The 14,827-nt window shown below is 46.9% G+C and overlaps 1 protein-coding gene across 1 annotated transcript in view; it reads left to right on the top strand.

Annotated features, from left to right (window-relative positions):
- The window catches only part of LOC128424067 (mitogen-activated protein kinase kinase kinase 3-like), a 64,515-nt gene that overhangs the window by 12,209 nt on the left and 37,479 nt on the right, over positions 1-14,827 (top strand). The window contains exon 2 of the mRNA XM_053409854.1: positions 5,555-5,664. Within this exon, the coding sequence (XP_053265829.1) occupies positions 5,555-5,664 (110 nt within the window). The remainder of the gene's footprint in view (positions 1-5,554; positions 5,665-14,827) is intronic.

The following is a 14,827-nucleotide window of genomic DNA, read 5'->3' as shown; positions in this document are numbered from 1 at the left end:
GTAAACAGGACTGAGTGAGCAGCAGCTTTGCAAGCCGTGATGCCAGCTCTTCTGATCTGTCTTCTCCAATGAATTCTGATTATTATTATTTTGGAGGTTGAGCATCGCTCCACTGATGCTTTAACAAACAAGTTTTCTTATTGTTTAAGCCACACACACGGGACTGTCTGAAGGAGCATCCTGCCATCTATTTTTGTTTACAGAACTCAGGAGAAAGGGGTTTCCTGAAGTACAAATGTTTTTGGAGATCAAGCAGAGGGGGAAGCGACTCTTCCGCGAATCAGTGTGGTCTTCCCTTGTTAGTTCATCCTTCTGGACTGCTGCCGAGGGAGAAAAACACAGGGCTGTACATTTCCCAGTCACTGAAGGCAGATGTTGTCTTTAAGCCACCTGACTGACGGGCAGCAGTAGAGCGAGCAGGACAAGGCCTGGAGCAGGATTTGAATGGTTTTGGGTGAAACAGTGCTAGCTTAGTAGAACACATAGCCCGTAGCTGCACACATAAATCCTCTGGATTTGGCAACTGGCATATCTGGTTAAAACCAAAATCGTGTAGAAGAGTGAGGAAAGATCTCCACTGCCCATGAGAAGAGGCAGGGTAGCTCAGTGATCTGACCTGTTGGCCATCTGTCATGGATGCTTTAGATGAGATTCCTGCATTGAAAGGGGTGAGACTAAATGGCCGTTGGAGATCCCATCCTACTTGACGGTTCTATGATTCTGTGTCCTGGTATAAGGCTACTCTTGATATCCTCACAAGTTCTTGTGCTTTCTAGGTTTTTATCTCTATGGATATTGCGCGTGTGAGGGACAGGCAGACAGAGACCTGTTTTGCGCATTTGGAGAAGCCATAAACCAAGAGCTTATTATGCGCAAGCGAATTGCTGCCACTTTGCTCCAACACATGCCTCCTGGCTCACGCTGGAGAGAAGCAGTCGTCTGCAATCATCACCTGAGGCCTTTCTTCATGTGCCCCCTCCACAAGAGGTTTGGAGGGTGGCAATATGAGAACAGGGCCTTTTTGTGGTGGCTCCCCATTTATGGAATGCTCTCCCCAGGGACGCGGGTGGCGCTGTGGGTAAAACCTCAGTGCCTAGGACTTGCCGATCACATGGTCGGCGGTTCGAATCCCCGCGGCGGGGTGCGCTCCCGTCGTTCGGTCCCAGCGCCTGCCAACCTAGCAGTTCGAAAGCACCCCCGGGTGCAAGTAGATAAATAGGGACCGCTTACCAGCGGGAAGGTAAACGGCGTTCTGTGTACTGCGCTGGCTTGCCAGATGCAGCTTGTCACGCTGGCCACGTGACCCGGAAGTGTCTGCGGACAGCGCTGGCTCCCGGCCTATAGAGTGAGATGAGCGCACAACCCTAGAGTCTGGCAAGACTGGCCCGTACGGGCAGGGGTACCTTTACCTTTACCTTTACCTCCCCAGGGAGGCTCGCCTGGCACCTTCATTAGGCGTCGGGTGAAAATGTTTCTCTGTAACTGGGCCTTGGGCTGATTGACCATTCTGTGGTCTTTCCAATGTGTTTGTGGGAGAGGTGTGTGTGTGATTGGTTTGTTTTTGTCTTATGTATTTTGTGTTCTCGTTTTGCATCTCTATGTTGTGAACCTCCTTGAGATCTACGGATGGTGGGCAGTATACGAATTAAATCAGTCAATCAACAAACAAACCACAAGCCGTGGCAAAGTGTTACGGCAGAACCAGGGATTGTGTAATAATAATAATAATAATAATAATAATAATAATAATAATTTATTATTTATTATTTATACCCCGGCCATCTGGCTGGGCTTCCCCAGCCACTCTGGGCGGCTTCCAACAGAATATTAAAATACTGTAATGCATCAAACATTAAAAGCTTCCCTAAACAGGGCTGCCTTCAGATGTCTTCTAAAAGTCTGGTAGTTGTTGTTCTCTTTGACATCTGATGGAGGGCGTTCCACAGGGTGAGTGCCACTACCGAGAAGGCCCTCTGCCTGGTTCCCTGGTTATGTTTTGCTCATGACAAACTTCAGTCTGTAGCCAAGGCTTGCTGACCTGTGGTCCTTCAGAGCAAAACAAACTACAACCTGGTTTTGTCGTAATGCGAAGTCAGGGATCGTGACTCACAATCTCCCCAGTGTGAGCAGGGACAAAGAAAAGAGCCCAATTCGGAAGGGTCCTAGTAAAGCATTAACTAAGGGGCTGGTGCCAGACTTCAGGGGTCCTGCAGCACAGTACTGCCCCCCCAAACTGCAACATGCACCAATGCAGCCACACTTTCCCCCCTGCTGCCACAACCACCACATGCGGCCTAGGACCCTCGTATCTACGGGACTGCCTCTCCTAGTATGCCCCGCGGAGGACCTTAAGGTCCACAAATGACAACACTTTGGAGGTCCCAAGTCGCAAGGTGGCTAGATTGGTCTCAACTAGGGCCAGGGCCTTTTCAGTACTGGCCCCGACTTGGTGGAACGCTCTGTCACAAGAGACTAGGGCCTTGCGGGACTTGACATCTTTCCGCAGGGCCTGCAAGACAGAGCTGTTCCGCCTGGCCTTTGGTTTGGACCCTTATGTTTTCCTCCCCTTATGGTTTTGATCTATGGGCTACTTTTAAAAAATGAGGCTGCATTTTAAATTGCATTTTAACCTGTATTTTAAATTGGTCCCCCCCCCTTATGTTTTTACTGTAATTTTACTGGTGTTAGCCGTCCTGAGCCTGGCTCTGGCCAGGGAGTGTAGCACCCTGCTTGTGGTTAACGCTTAGCTGGAATGAAATATTCAACGCAGCAATAGAGAAATTAAAATAATAATTTATTTGTCAGACAAATAAATGTGAGGCACAGTGGTATATGGTTACCAAGCTCTGGCCTGGCCTCCTGCCATTATGGCCAGCACTTATATTCCCTCAGCTCAGCCCCCTTGCTCCTCCTTTGGCTGCCTCTGTCCAATCAGCCTGGTTAAAATTCCTATTGGCTGTTTGCTAGAACCAATCATAAAAGATACACCCATTTCCTATTACCTTTTATGGGAGACAAAGAGCTATATTTCCTTCTATTTATAATTGGCAAATAAGTAGTCATATATCTTACATTTACCTCGACCAGGCACCTTAATTACCAGATAACCTTTTGCCCTAGACTAGGCGCCTTAACTAACATTTCATCTTTTGCCCTTTTAACCTTAGGAAGATGTGGCTCAAGTTTAATGGGAGGCACAATAATTATTACTATTTAATTGTGTTTTTGCAACCTTGATTGTATTCTATAATTTGTATGGTCAGTGTGACCTTTTGCTCCCAGCCTGTTTTTTCCTTTTACAACCCTGAGACACTGCTATAGATCAGGGGGGCCCTTGATCAAGAAGATAAACAGCTGCCAGAGTATGGTTTCTGCCTGGCATGAGAGATACAAACATTTACAAATATATATTTCTTTAAGGTCATTTTTAGAATACAGGAATCTGATCAAAATATAAGCCTTGATTAAAATGCAGGCTATGATCAGATGCCTCATGAGGGCGGGGTATAAATAAAATGTATTATTATTATTGTTATGTACTGAAGTTCTCACCCTAGGGCAGCAGGCGGATACTGTAGATAGTTTTCACTCAGGTCCACATATGCAAATAAGGGATTGAAAGTGACGTTCAGGGATTGGATAGTTACAGAAAGTGTTACAGTTGCGTTGTAGTGGAGCTCTATCTATATAAGCAGGCTGGCTGAACCCTTCAGTTCAGTTCTGTTCTGGCCTGTGAATAAACAAGAGCTGTTTGAAGAATCGCTGTGTCGTCTGAGATGTTCACCCACAACTTAAAACTTATTATTATTAGTCACACCTTCCATTGTCCTCCTTGCCACATTTTAGCAGAGGAGAGGTGCTCCTCCACCTTTGAAATGGGATTCATCCACAGTGGCTGCCTGCCATCTTAATCTGCCCAGAATGTAGCACACCAGTCCAGAGATTTGTGAAGACTTACTGGCTGCTGGGGCATCGCATTTGAGGCAATTTAAAATGGTGCACGACCGCCGCGGACAGGAGCCAAGTTTAGCTCCTGTTGAGAAGTGGCCCTGCTGCCCATCCGTGACTAAAATGTCACCTGGGAGCCACGGTGGAAAGAGGGCATTAAGGTGGCACAGCAATGCCAGAATGACCAGTCACCCTTCTAACACATGGGGACTCTTGGCCACTGCCAAAAGCCTTCGACTGCTGGCATCCAGGCCTGGTTACTTGCAACCTGTGAACTGGATCAGTGTTTCCATGCATAAAGGAAACATTTAGATTTGCAGCATCTTCTGCCGCTTCAGACTGGTGATCTTCTTTCTCTTGGGTGGAGAACCCCAGGGAAACATAATGACAGCTCCTTACCACTGACAATTACAGGACCACACTGCCCCATTCTGGTAATTTATGGAAAGGGATTCCCGGCTCAACCAGGGTAATACTCGCATTTTCCTATTTTTTCCACCAAGCACCCCATCAGAATTTTCTGAGATACCTACAGGTATAGATTTCCTTTTTTAAAAACCAGCAACAACTGTTTTTATTGATACTTATAAAAAGATATACATACAAAAGTTCATACCCAATTCAAAGTATCTTTTTTATAATATGCCAGACTAAAAATTATAATCTAAAAAGGAACAGGGGCAAAAAGAAAAAAAAGAGGAGCGAAGAGGGAGAGAAAAAGAGAAAGGAAAGAAAATGGAAAATATATATCAGCTAAATATAGTATTCGCTCATTAGCTTCCAGCTATTCTGTTTTCTATAAGCCAATGTTTTTTCAGTCTTCAAATCCAAATGTTACGAGTTCATTTTCTCTTACGCACAAAAAGTCCATAAGAAGTTTCTAGTCTTTAATAAATGTCAATAATATTTTTTCTCTAATTAAACCCATTAATTTTGCCATCTCAGAATAGTCCAATAATTGTATCAACCATTCTTCCATAGTAGGGGAAGGCTGTATCTTTCCATCTTTTTGTGTGTAAAATTCGCCGCTGTAATCATATACTGGAATAATCTTCCACAGTCCTTTTCCAGTTGGGTATCCATTAACCCTAACAGAAAAAAAGTTCTGGCTTCAATTGGATATTAACCTTTAAAATCTGCAGTATCAATGCACGTATTTGTACCCATTTTTTTTTTAAGCCTTTTCTACATGTATAGATTTCACAGTCTGCCACACTGGCACTTATGACTGATTTTTTTAAAAAAATGTACTCAAGAGTTACTGTCTGAAAATACAAACAAATTTGCAACTATATAAATTGTGTGAAGTGTTCTCATTTTAACGCACTTATCTCTCTGCGCATACTTGGTTCTCGTTGTAGACTTCCTTTCCGCTCTGCTAATAATAAAAGATTCATGCCGTAGCTTGTCTTACACATGTGGGAATCTCGGATCACTCGTTCTTGAATTAGCCTCTGCCCCGGTCTTCTAACCCAATTGCTGATATTGAGAAAAATCCGCATATTATTATCATTATTTTAAAGTGCTGTGGTATGGGCCTTGGAGAGGTCCAGAAGGAGAGAACCTCAGGTTTCACAAGACTAAATCTATTTCCTTTCTTCTGCAGACGAAGAGGAGGCGCTCAACTCTATTATGAAAGATCTCGCAGCCTTGGGCAAATGCGGAGGCCTCTTGGATACCAACCGGAACAAAAACCACGTCTATTCCAACAAACAGGTGAGTTGAGTTGCAGGGAACACCTTCCTACAGGGCTCAAACGTTGTGCTTTCTCAAACACCAGATTCTGGTCCATTAGGATAAATGGGGTACTTCCCCACCATCCTTCATCTGACCCTCAGCTAGCCATCGCCTGCCTGCCTGCCTTTCTGCTTGCAGCTGGCAGTATTCAATTATGTTTTACTCTAGAGTAGACCCATTCAAACTAATGAAATGCCTGTAGGCTCCCTCCTTCATTTTAGTCTTGGTAAAACTCAGCGTGGAGGAAGATCCCAGTGGTGAGACCAGAGTTAGTTTTTTTTTAAAATAAATTTATTTATTTGGTTTTTCAGATTAAAATTTCACAATCACTTGTCCAGCATACAACATAAAAACGAGATTCCAAGGAATCTCCTGGACTTCCCTCCTCCCCTTTGTGGGTCCTGCTATTAATTGTTTCCTCCCGCATCTTTTATAATACAGTGGTGCCTCTGGTTGCAAACGGGATCCATTCCGGAGGTCCATTTGCAACATGAAAGGAACGCAACCCGCAGTGTCGCATCTGCGCATGTGCGGGTTGCAATTTGCCGCTTCTGCGCATGCGAGTGACATCATTTTGCGCATCTGCGCATGCGCGAGCGGCAAAACCTGGAAGTAACCCTTTCTGGTACTTCCGGGTCACTTCAAGACATAACCTGAAAGAACGTAACATGAAGCGGACGTAACATGAGGGATGACTGTAATCCAAATCCATTGTATCCAAAATCCGCCATTAAACTACAAGTGATATTCCAGTCCTACTGACTGTTTACAATGGTCTTTAAGATAAGTTTTCAATTTCCCCCATTCCTTGTTACAAGTTTGGTCTTCCTGATTTCTGATTCTCATTTTAGCCATTTTGGCATAGCCCATCAACTTGATTTGCCATTCTTCTCTGGTAGGGACTTTATCTTCTTTCCATCACTGGCACTGACAGTAGGTGGAGCCAGACCCAACGGCAAGCGGAGACAACTAACTCTGGTCTCCTAGAAAGACCAGAGTCAGTTGTCTCTGCTTGTCATTGGGTCTGGCTCCACCTACTGTCAGTCTTCCACGCACCACAGTGATGCACAGCTGCTTGACAGAAGCTCAAAATGCATCTGTCCGTGTCCACGCACATCCTCCAGAGCAGCCTTTCTCAACCTGTGGGTCCCCAGATGTTGTTGAACTACAACTCCCATCACCCCTAGCTAGCAAGGCCAGAGCTCAGGGATGATGGGAGTTGTAGTCCAACAACATCTGGGGACCCACAGGTTGAGAACCGCTGCTCCAGGGTGTCACTAGATCCGACGGCTGCTGAAAAGGATCCAAGATGTTCAGCAAACCCGTGGGCTCCCTAACAGCTGCAGTGATGTCCGATGACCCAGTGGGACTTTGTTGGTTTGGCTAGTGGGTTAACGTTTTATGAAAGGTGACGGTTGAAGGCAGGAGACCATCCTGGAGTGATCTGAAGAACAGCTTGAAAGTCGGGATTTGTTCAACGAGTTGTGTGTTTCTTTTGCAAAAGCTGCACCTTCCTTGTTTTCGTTTTTCACATGTTCCACACGCACACACACCGGGTATTTTCTCAGATATCTGGACTCCCCTCTTTCCAAACTCTCTGTCCAAACCCTCCTTGCACCAACCATTGATTTGTGGGAGACCTGAAGCAAAGGTTCGCTGTGGAACCGCCTTGTGCTTTTTAGCAGCTGATGGTTGCGGCAGGTGTCAACAGGTGAGCGTGGAAATAAGACGCCTCACCTTCTGACAACTGTGCTGTGTGTGCATGTATGTATTGTGTTGAACTTTATTACGGCCATTGGCCCATCACACGACAGTTTCCCATACCAACATAATGTACTTAAACCTCCAAATTTAAAACCGCCAAAACTTACAAAAAACAGACAAGAACCAAAGCAAAACAAAAACAAAAGACCAACGTCATACATTACAATAAATTTGTAACATAAACATCACCCTCTACTCATAAATTAGTAGAAGACATCAATGGTGATATCACCTAATTACATCCTAAAACATAGATCATAGTTTAAAGAGATTATCCGAGCCGCACAGGAGTCCGTTTCTCTTCTTTAGGGATAGAACGCTGATCAAGAATCTGGCAACCATGAGTGATCTTAGGGGGTCGTCATCATTTAATAGATATCTCAGTTTGGCTTCATTCGTATCATCGGCAATTCCCTTTAGATATTGAGCAAGAAACTTGCTCCTGGCCGATGAGTGAAATGCACAATCAAAAATTATGTGATGCAACGATTCCGGTGCCCCACAATTACAATCACATAAGAGCGATATCTGTCCATTGGAGAATCTATTTCTCAAGTGCATGTATGTGTGTGTGTATAAAAATGGCAAGGAGGAGGGGAGCTGCTGAGCCATTTCTTCGCCTTGCCGTTCTCCAATCGAGATAGCTGTCCTCCCCTGCCATCTTATTTTTCCTCTGTGGGATTTTGATTGTGCATCGACCATCCCATGGGCAGTGAAATATACTTGGAGTCTAGTGTGGATTTCATGCTCTTTATTCAGCTCATAGTAGTGAGGAATGGAAGTTCCCCCGAAATGTCTGCTTTATATACATTATTTACACAATGGGCCCCACGTGATTGGCTAGTTCTGGGATTCTCCTGTAGGCCAATCAGGTTGCGGATTCACTTCCACCTGGAGTTGGATTGGGTGGCTCCTACGGACCAATAAGACTGCTCCATTCTGAATCCTATTGTTCTAGGACCAATCAGACTGCTGCATTTTGGATCCTATTCAACTCAGTACATAACAGGCAGAAAAGCCACCTGGGCAGGGGTGGAATTCATTTAGAGCAGAGAAATGTAAAGCAGTGAAAAAAGGTGAGGCACCCCCACACACCTATCAGCTTCCAATAGCTCCCTCGCAAAGTGGCATTTGAAAAAAGGACTACAAGCAAATGTGCTTCCATGTAACATAGTTTGGTCCTGTGTGTGTTACCCAACATTCTGTCTGCATTACGGACAGCCTCTAATATTCCACATAAAGGGGTTGTAATCCATTTCAACACTGTGGCAGGGGATGGAACAGATGGTTTTGCCCATCTCAGGCTTTCTGCTACCCATAATGCCCCTCATGCCTTGGCCAGATTGCCCTTCTGCTACCCATAATGCCCCTCATGCCTTGGCCAGATTGCCTTCTGCTACCCATAATGCCCCTCATGCCTTGGCCAAATTGCCCTTCTGCTACCCATAATGCCCCTCATGCCTTGGCCAGATTGCCTTCTGCTACCCATAATGCCCCTCATGCCTTGGCCAAATTGCCCTTCTGCTACCCATAATGCCCCTCATGCCTTGGCCAGATTGCCCTTCTGCTACCCATAATGCCCCTCATGCCTTGGCCAGATTGCCCTTCTGCTACCCATAATGCCCCTCATGCCTTGGCCAAATTGCCCTTCTGCTACCCATAATGCCCCTCATGCCTTGGCCAGATTGCCCTTCTGCTACCCATAATGCCCCTCATGCCTTGGTCAGATTGCCCTTCTGCTACCCATAATGCCCCTCATGCCTTGGTCAGATTGCCCTTATGCTACCCATAATGCCCCTCATGCCTTGGCCAAATTGCCCTTCTGCTACCCATAATGCCCCTCATGCCTTGGCCAAATTGCCCTTCTGCTACCCATAATGCCCCTCATGCCTTGGCCAGATTGCCTTCTGCTACCCATAATCCCCCTCATGCCTTGGTCAGATTGCCCTTCTGCTACCCATAATGCCCCTCATGCCTTGGCCAAATTGCCTTCTGCTACCCATAATCCCCCTCATGCCTTGGTCAGATTGCCCTTCTGCTACCCATAATGCCCCTCATGCCTTGGTCAGATTGCCCTTATGCTACCCATAATGCCCCTCATGCCTTGGTCAGATTGCCCTTCTGCTACCCATAATGCCCCTCATGCCTTGGCCAGATTGCCCTTCTGCTACCCATAATGCCCCTCATGCCTTGGTCAGATTGCCCTTCTGCTACCCATAATGCCCCTCATGCCTTGGTCAGATTGCCCTTCTGCTACCCATAATGCACCACACCCTCTGCCCAGAATGCCCTCCGCTCCTCCTTATATCTGTGCTCATCTGCCCACAGAAAACATTCGGTTCCTCTCTGCGAGTTTCCGAACAGCCCGCTGCAACTTTTAACTGCGTACTCTGTGTTTTATTATAAACAGCAGCTATTTCTTCAGGGAATGCTGCATGAGATCATGATTCACCTCATTCAGAGACGCTTTGTTATTATTATTTTTTTCTCTCTCTCCCCAGTTTTTTCCAACAGTTCTCTTAATCTAAACCAGCCAGCTTGGCTCTTTCCACACCTCCTTCCAAAGCTGTAATGAAAGCTGAGCAGAAATTCACTAGATCCTCGAGTGCACACACACACACACACACACACACACACACACATATATATATATTACACGCATTGAACGTAAACATACATCCAAACAGTGGTCGCCATGGTTTTTTCCTCCCTTGGGATGAGGCCATCTTCTTCCTGCCCTCGTTTTCTAAAAGAGAGGCGTACATACCAGCGATTCCACTGCTAATGTAGCCGTCAGTCTTGCTCCTTCCCCCCTTTCTTTAGGTTAGATGGAACTATCAAGGACTATTCATCTTGAGGGCTATACATCACCTCCAAATTTAGAGGCAGAATTGCTTGGGAAGAAGCCCTTTCCCTGCAAGCAACTGGCTGACCACTTTGGAAAATGGGATGCTGGACCCTTTGCCCTGATCAAACAGGACGCTTCTCACGTTCTAATGGGCTGCCTGCCTTTTATTGCTATTCCCAGAAGTCATAGACTTGTAGATTTGGAAGGGACACCGAGGGTCATCTAGTCTAACCCCCTGCAATGCAGGAATCTCAGCTAGATCATACGTGATAGGTGGCCATTCAACATCTGCTCAATAACCTCCAAGGAAGGAGAGTGCACGACTTCCCTGGGGAGTCTGTTCCACTGTCAAACAGCTCTTACTGCCAGAAATTATGCCTGTGGCTAGCTCAGTTGGTCAGTGTGTGGTGCTGGTAACACCAAAGTCACAGGTTCGATCCCCATACGGGCCACCTGCATATACTGTATTGCCTGGGGTTGGGCTAGATGACCCTTAGGGTCCCTTCCAACTATGCAGTTCTATGTTTAGTCAGAATCTCCTGTCTTGTAACTTGAAGCCATTGGTTTGGGTCCTACCCTCCAGAACAGGAAAAAAACAACAACCAAGCTTGCTCCATCCTCTGTCTGAAAGCCCTTTCGATATTTGAAGATGGCTATCCTCTCATTCTCCTGTTTTCCAATCTTAACATCTCCAGCTCCTTCAACCGTTCCTCATAAGGCTTGGCTTCCAGACCCTTGATCACCAGAACTGGACACAGTATCCCTGCTGTGGTCTGACCAAGACAGGACAGAACAGTGCTAATGGCTTCCCTTGATCAGGAAACTAGACTGTGGTTGATGCAGCCTAGAATAGCCTAGATGCAGCCTAGAATAGCATTAGCTTTTTTTGCTGCTGCATCACTGTTGACATGGGTGGAATGTGTCCTTGAAATCAGGTAACGCCTCTTGCCTGCCAGGATGGATAATATAAAGAGGAGCATGAGGAGGTGTTGGAAGTTAGGTAGAGTATGCAGGTAAATTTGCCTTTGTTGCTCCATTGACCTTTGCTCTAGGGTTTGGGGTTTTTTTTGGGGGGGAGCAGGATCGTGGGGGCAGCCATTCCCTCCACCCCAAAGAATGCTCCAGAAATGATGCTGCGTTGTGATGTAGCGTTCTGCCGAAAACAGGCCTCCCTGCAATGAATTGACTTGCTTGCATGATGTGCTTAACACCAGCCTCTTGGGCCAGATGAACGAGTCTAAGCCACACATGGCAAGACAACAGTGTTCTTGTAAGCTTTCCTTTGGCAAGGGCCCTGCAGGAGTTAGGGCGCATCTAAGTTCTTCGCCAATTAAAAACCAATTTCTGACTAATTAATCTTTAACAGGTGAGGAATTAGGGTAAACAAAGAAACAAGTCGAGGAGTATTATCTGAATTTCCCTTTTCTCCAGCCACAAAAGATGCAAGGACACTGGTCCTTTTCTGCGTTTGTTTGTTTGTTGGGTGTTTATGTCTGTGTGTGTCCCTACCTCCTATTAAAGCGAGTTAGGAGGCCAGCTTAGCTTCTCCCCCAGTTTCCTCCTGAGGCAATGGGCTCACGGCACTTGCCCTGGCATCCCACGCCAGCCTGTTGAGTGGTGGAAAGCTAGCTCCCACTGACCCTACCATTAGCACACTTCCGAGAAGTCCTGGCCAACGCCTGAGTCTTCCACAGCTTCTCCAAGAAGTAGCTGTCCTTGCCCGGCGATGGGATTTCGTCACATGTTAGCAAGATGTCCTGGCCTGGGGTGACCTGCCTGGGCACATTTCTCATGGCAAGGCCCTCCACAAGCTTGCCACAAACCCTGATTTTGCTTCCAGGATGCCACCAGCAGGAAGGAAGGAGGCAGCTGGCCAGGAGTTTCTGGCTAAGAAAGTGACCCTGTACCAGGGGGAGAGGGATCTTGTACTTTGCTTCTTCCTGATGGTTGAGTTTGATGCAATGGGAGGGAAAACAGTACAGGGGTGAGAACTCAGAAGATCCAGGTTCAGTTGCTGCTGCACAACAGATAAAACCGGGGGGACTTTGGAGCATATTTTCTTTTCTTGTGATTTTGGCATTTATGCCAGAAGGCAATTATTAGAGGTCTCAATAGGCTGATTTCTTTGCCACCAACGGTTCAGGACCTGCTTTCGGACAGGAATGATCAAATTACTTTAATAGTGGCTGAATTTTTGAGTGCTATCCATGTAGAAAGACTGGGTCATTATAAAAAGAATTAGTGGTTCTTAATTGAGCAGGGATTCGGTAGTGCTGTATTGTATTATTTATGCAAATTGATTTTCTATGGAGTTAAAGATCTGACCGGGACAAACCTTGTTATGTTCAGCTCGTATTTTGCACAATTTGCATACGGTGTCTGTTTGATAATGTGTGGTTTGCTATGCCTGATAAAGGATAACTTTACTAAAATGGGGGGGGAGGCTTTTCATCCTAGCGACAACCCTGTTATGTAGGGCCAGCTAAGAGGCAGGGACAGTCCCAAGGTAGCTTTGTGGCTGAGTGGGGATTCGAACCCTGCTCTCCCGAGTCTGACACTCTAACTATGACGCCACACTGGTTGTCTTTATGGGGAACTTTTCAGGAGCCACAGGGCAATGGTGAATGGGGCCCAGGGCCGTCCTTTCCCATTTCACAGCCTGAAACAAAATGCGACACAGCTGCTGCATTCCCTCCCCGCTCCTGCCGTCAATGTCTTGCTTAATGGGGTCAACAATGGCAGTGGCTTCCAGCAAGATCTCAGGGAGCGCTTGCAGTATAGCTGCCATATGACCCGGCTGGGGGTGCTGGGCATTGCCCCATGGTATTCCGCCGCTCAGGGCGGCTGCTTCAGTGGGCCGGCCCTGGTGGGGTCAAAGGCCAAGGTGGCCAGATCAATGGGTGCTTCTTCTTATGTCTTACGTCCAGCCACATTAAAGGTAAAGGTAAAGGGACCCCTGACCGTTAGGTCCAGTCGTGACCGACTCTGGGGTTGCGGCGCTCATCTCGCTTTACTGGCCGAGGGAGCCGGCGTACAGCTTCTGGGTCATGTGGCCAGCATGATGAAGCCACTTTTGGCGAACCAGAGCAGCGCACGGAAACACCGCTTACCTTCCCACTGGAGCGGTACCTATTTATCTATTTCAAGCCAAGGGTGCCGGTGTTTGTCCACAGACAGCTTTCCAGGTCATGTGGCCAGCATGACTAAACCGCTTCTGGCACAATGGAACACCGTGATGGAAATCAGAGCGCACGGAAGCGCTGTTTGCCTTCCCGCTGGAGCAGTACCTATTTATCTACTTGCTCTGGTGTGCTTTCGAACTGCTAGGTTGGCAGGAGCAGGAACCGAGCAACGGGAGCTCACCCCATCGTGGGGATTCGAACCACCGACCTTCTGATTGGCAAACCCTAGGCTCTGTGGTTTAACCCACAGCGCCACCCGCATCCCTTGCATAAAAGTTGGACGTCTCTATATACAAAAACACATATTCCCATCCTCGCGTTTACCCTGCAAAGGGTACAGAATCCACCCATTTCAAATGAAGTTGATCTTTGGGCCCCTTTTAATAGTTGTTTTCCTAGCGAGCGACACTTGAGTGCAGGGGAAGTCGAAATCCTGCAAATCTTTTCTCTTCCCCCCCCCCCTCTTTTGCATCTGGCTCTCTCGGATTCCTCTCCTCGCCAGCCAAGTGCTGTTATGTGAGAGGCGACTGGTGTGTTTTCTTTGGCCCTCGTCCAGAGGAGGTCACTGTTGTTGTTATTGTTTCATTCCGGAGAAGAAGGATGCAGTCATTATTTCCCCCTCTCTTCTGGGGCTCTTCTGGGGCTGTTTTAAACAAGTGCTCTGGCGATTTCCAGCAACACGTTGTTCCTAAACAGAGTTGTTCTGGTCAGCAGAAACGGCGTCGAGTCTTGCAGGCGGGGGTGGCAGCTCAAAGCTCTCTTGCTCAGCGAAGCAAACGGCGCTCATTGCATAAAAGCTCAGATTTCTGCGCCTGGTAATTCTGTAGGACACTTCCAGGACATATGATTTGCATGGGGAGGGCTGTAGCTCAGAGGCAGAGCCTCTGCCTTACATCTAGGAGGCCCGGGGTTCAATCCCCGGCGTCTCCAGGTAAGACTGAGAGAGACTCCTGCCTGGAACCCTGGAGAGCTGCTGGCAGCCAGCGAAGACAATACTGAGCTAAATGGACCAATGATCTGACTCAGCACAAATCAGCGTCCTCTGTTGCCCCTTTTGCATTCTGCAGCCACGATCAAGGAGGCCATGTGACTCGTGAGCAGAGAGATGGGGAGGGAACCACCTGAATACGAGTTTTTGTGTGTGGCTCATTATTATTATTATTATTATTATTATTATTATTATTATTATTATTAATATACCGCCCTATACCCAGGGGTCTCAGGGCGGATCACAGGATAAAATCAAGATACAGTCGTACCTTAGATCCCGAACGCCTTGCGAGTCAAATGTTTTGGCTCCCGAACGCCGCAAATCTGGAAATGCGAATGTTCTTTGGAACCCGAACAT

This window comes from Podarcis raffonei, chromosome 12 (genome assembly GCF_027172205.1).
Source record: "Podarcis raffonei isolate rPodRaf1 chromosome 12, rPodRaf1.pri, whole genome shotgun sequence".
NCBI classification, from domain to species: domain Eukaryota; kingdom Metazoa; phylum Chordata; class Lepidosauria; order Squamata; family Lacertidae; genus Podarcis; species Podarcis raffonei.
The sequence above is the reverse complement of the archived record's forward strand: the minus strand, read 5'-3'. Positions and strand labels throughout refer to the sequence as shown.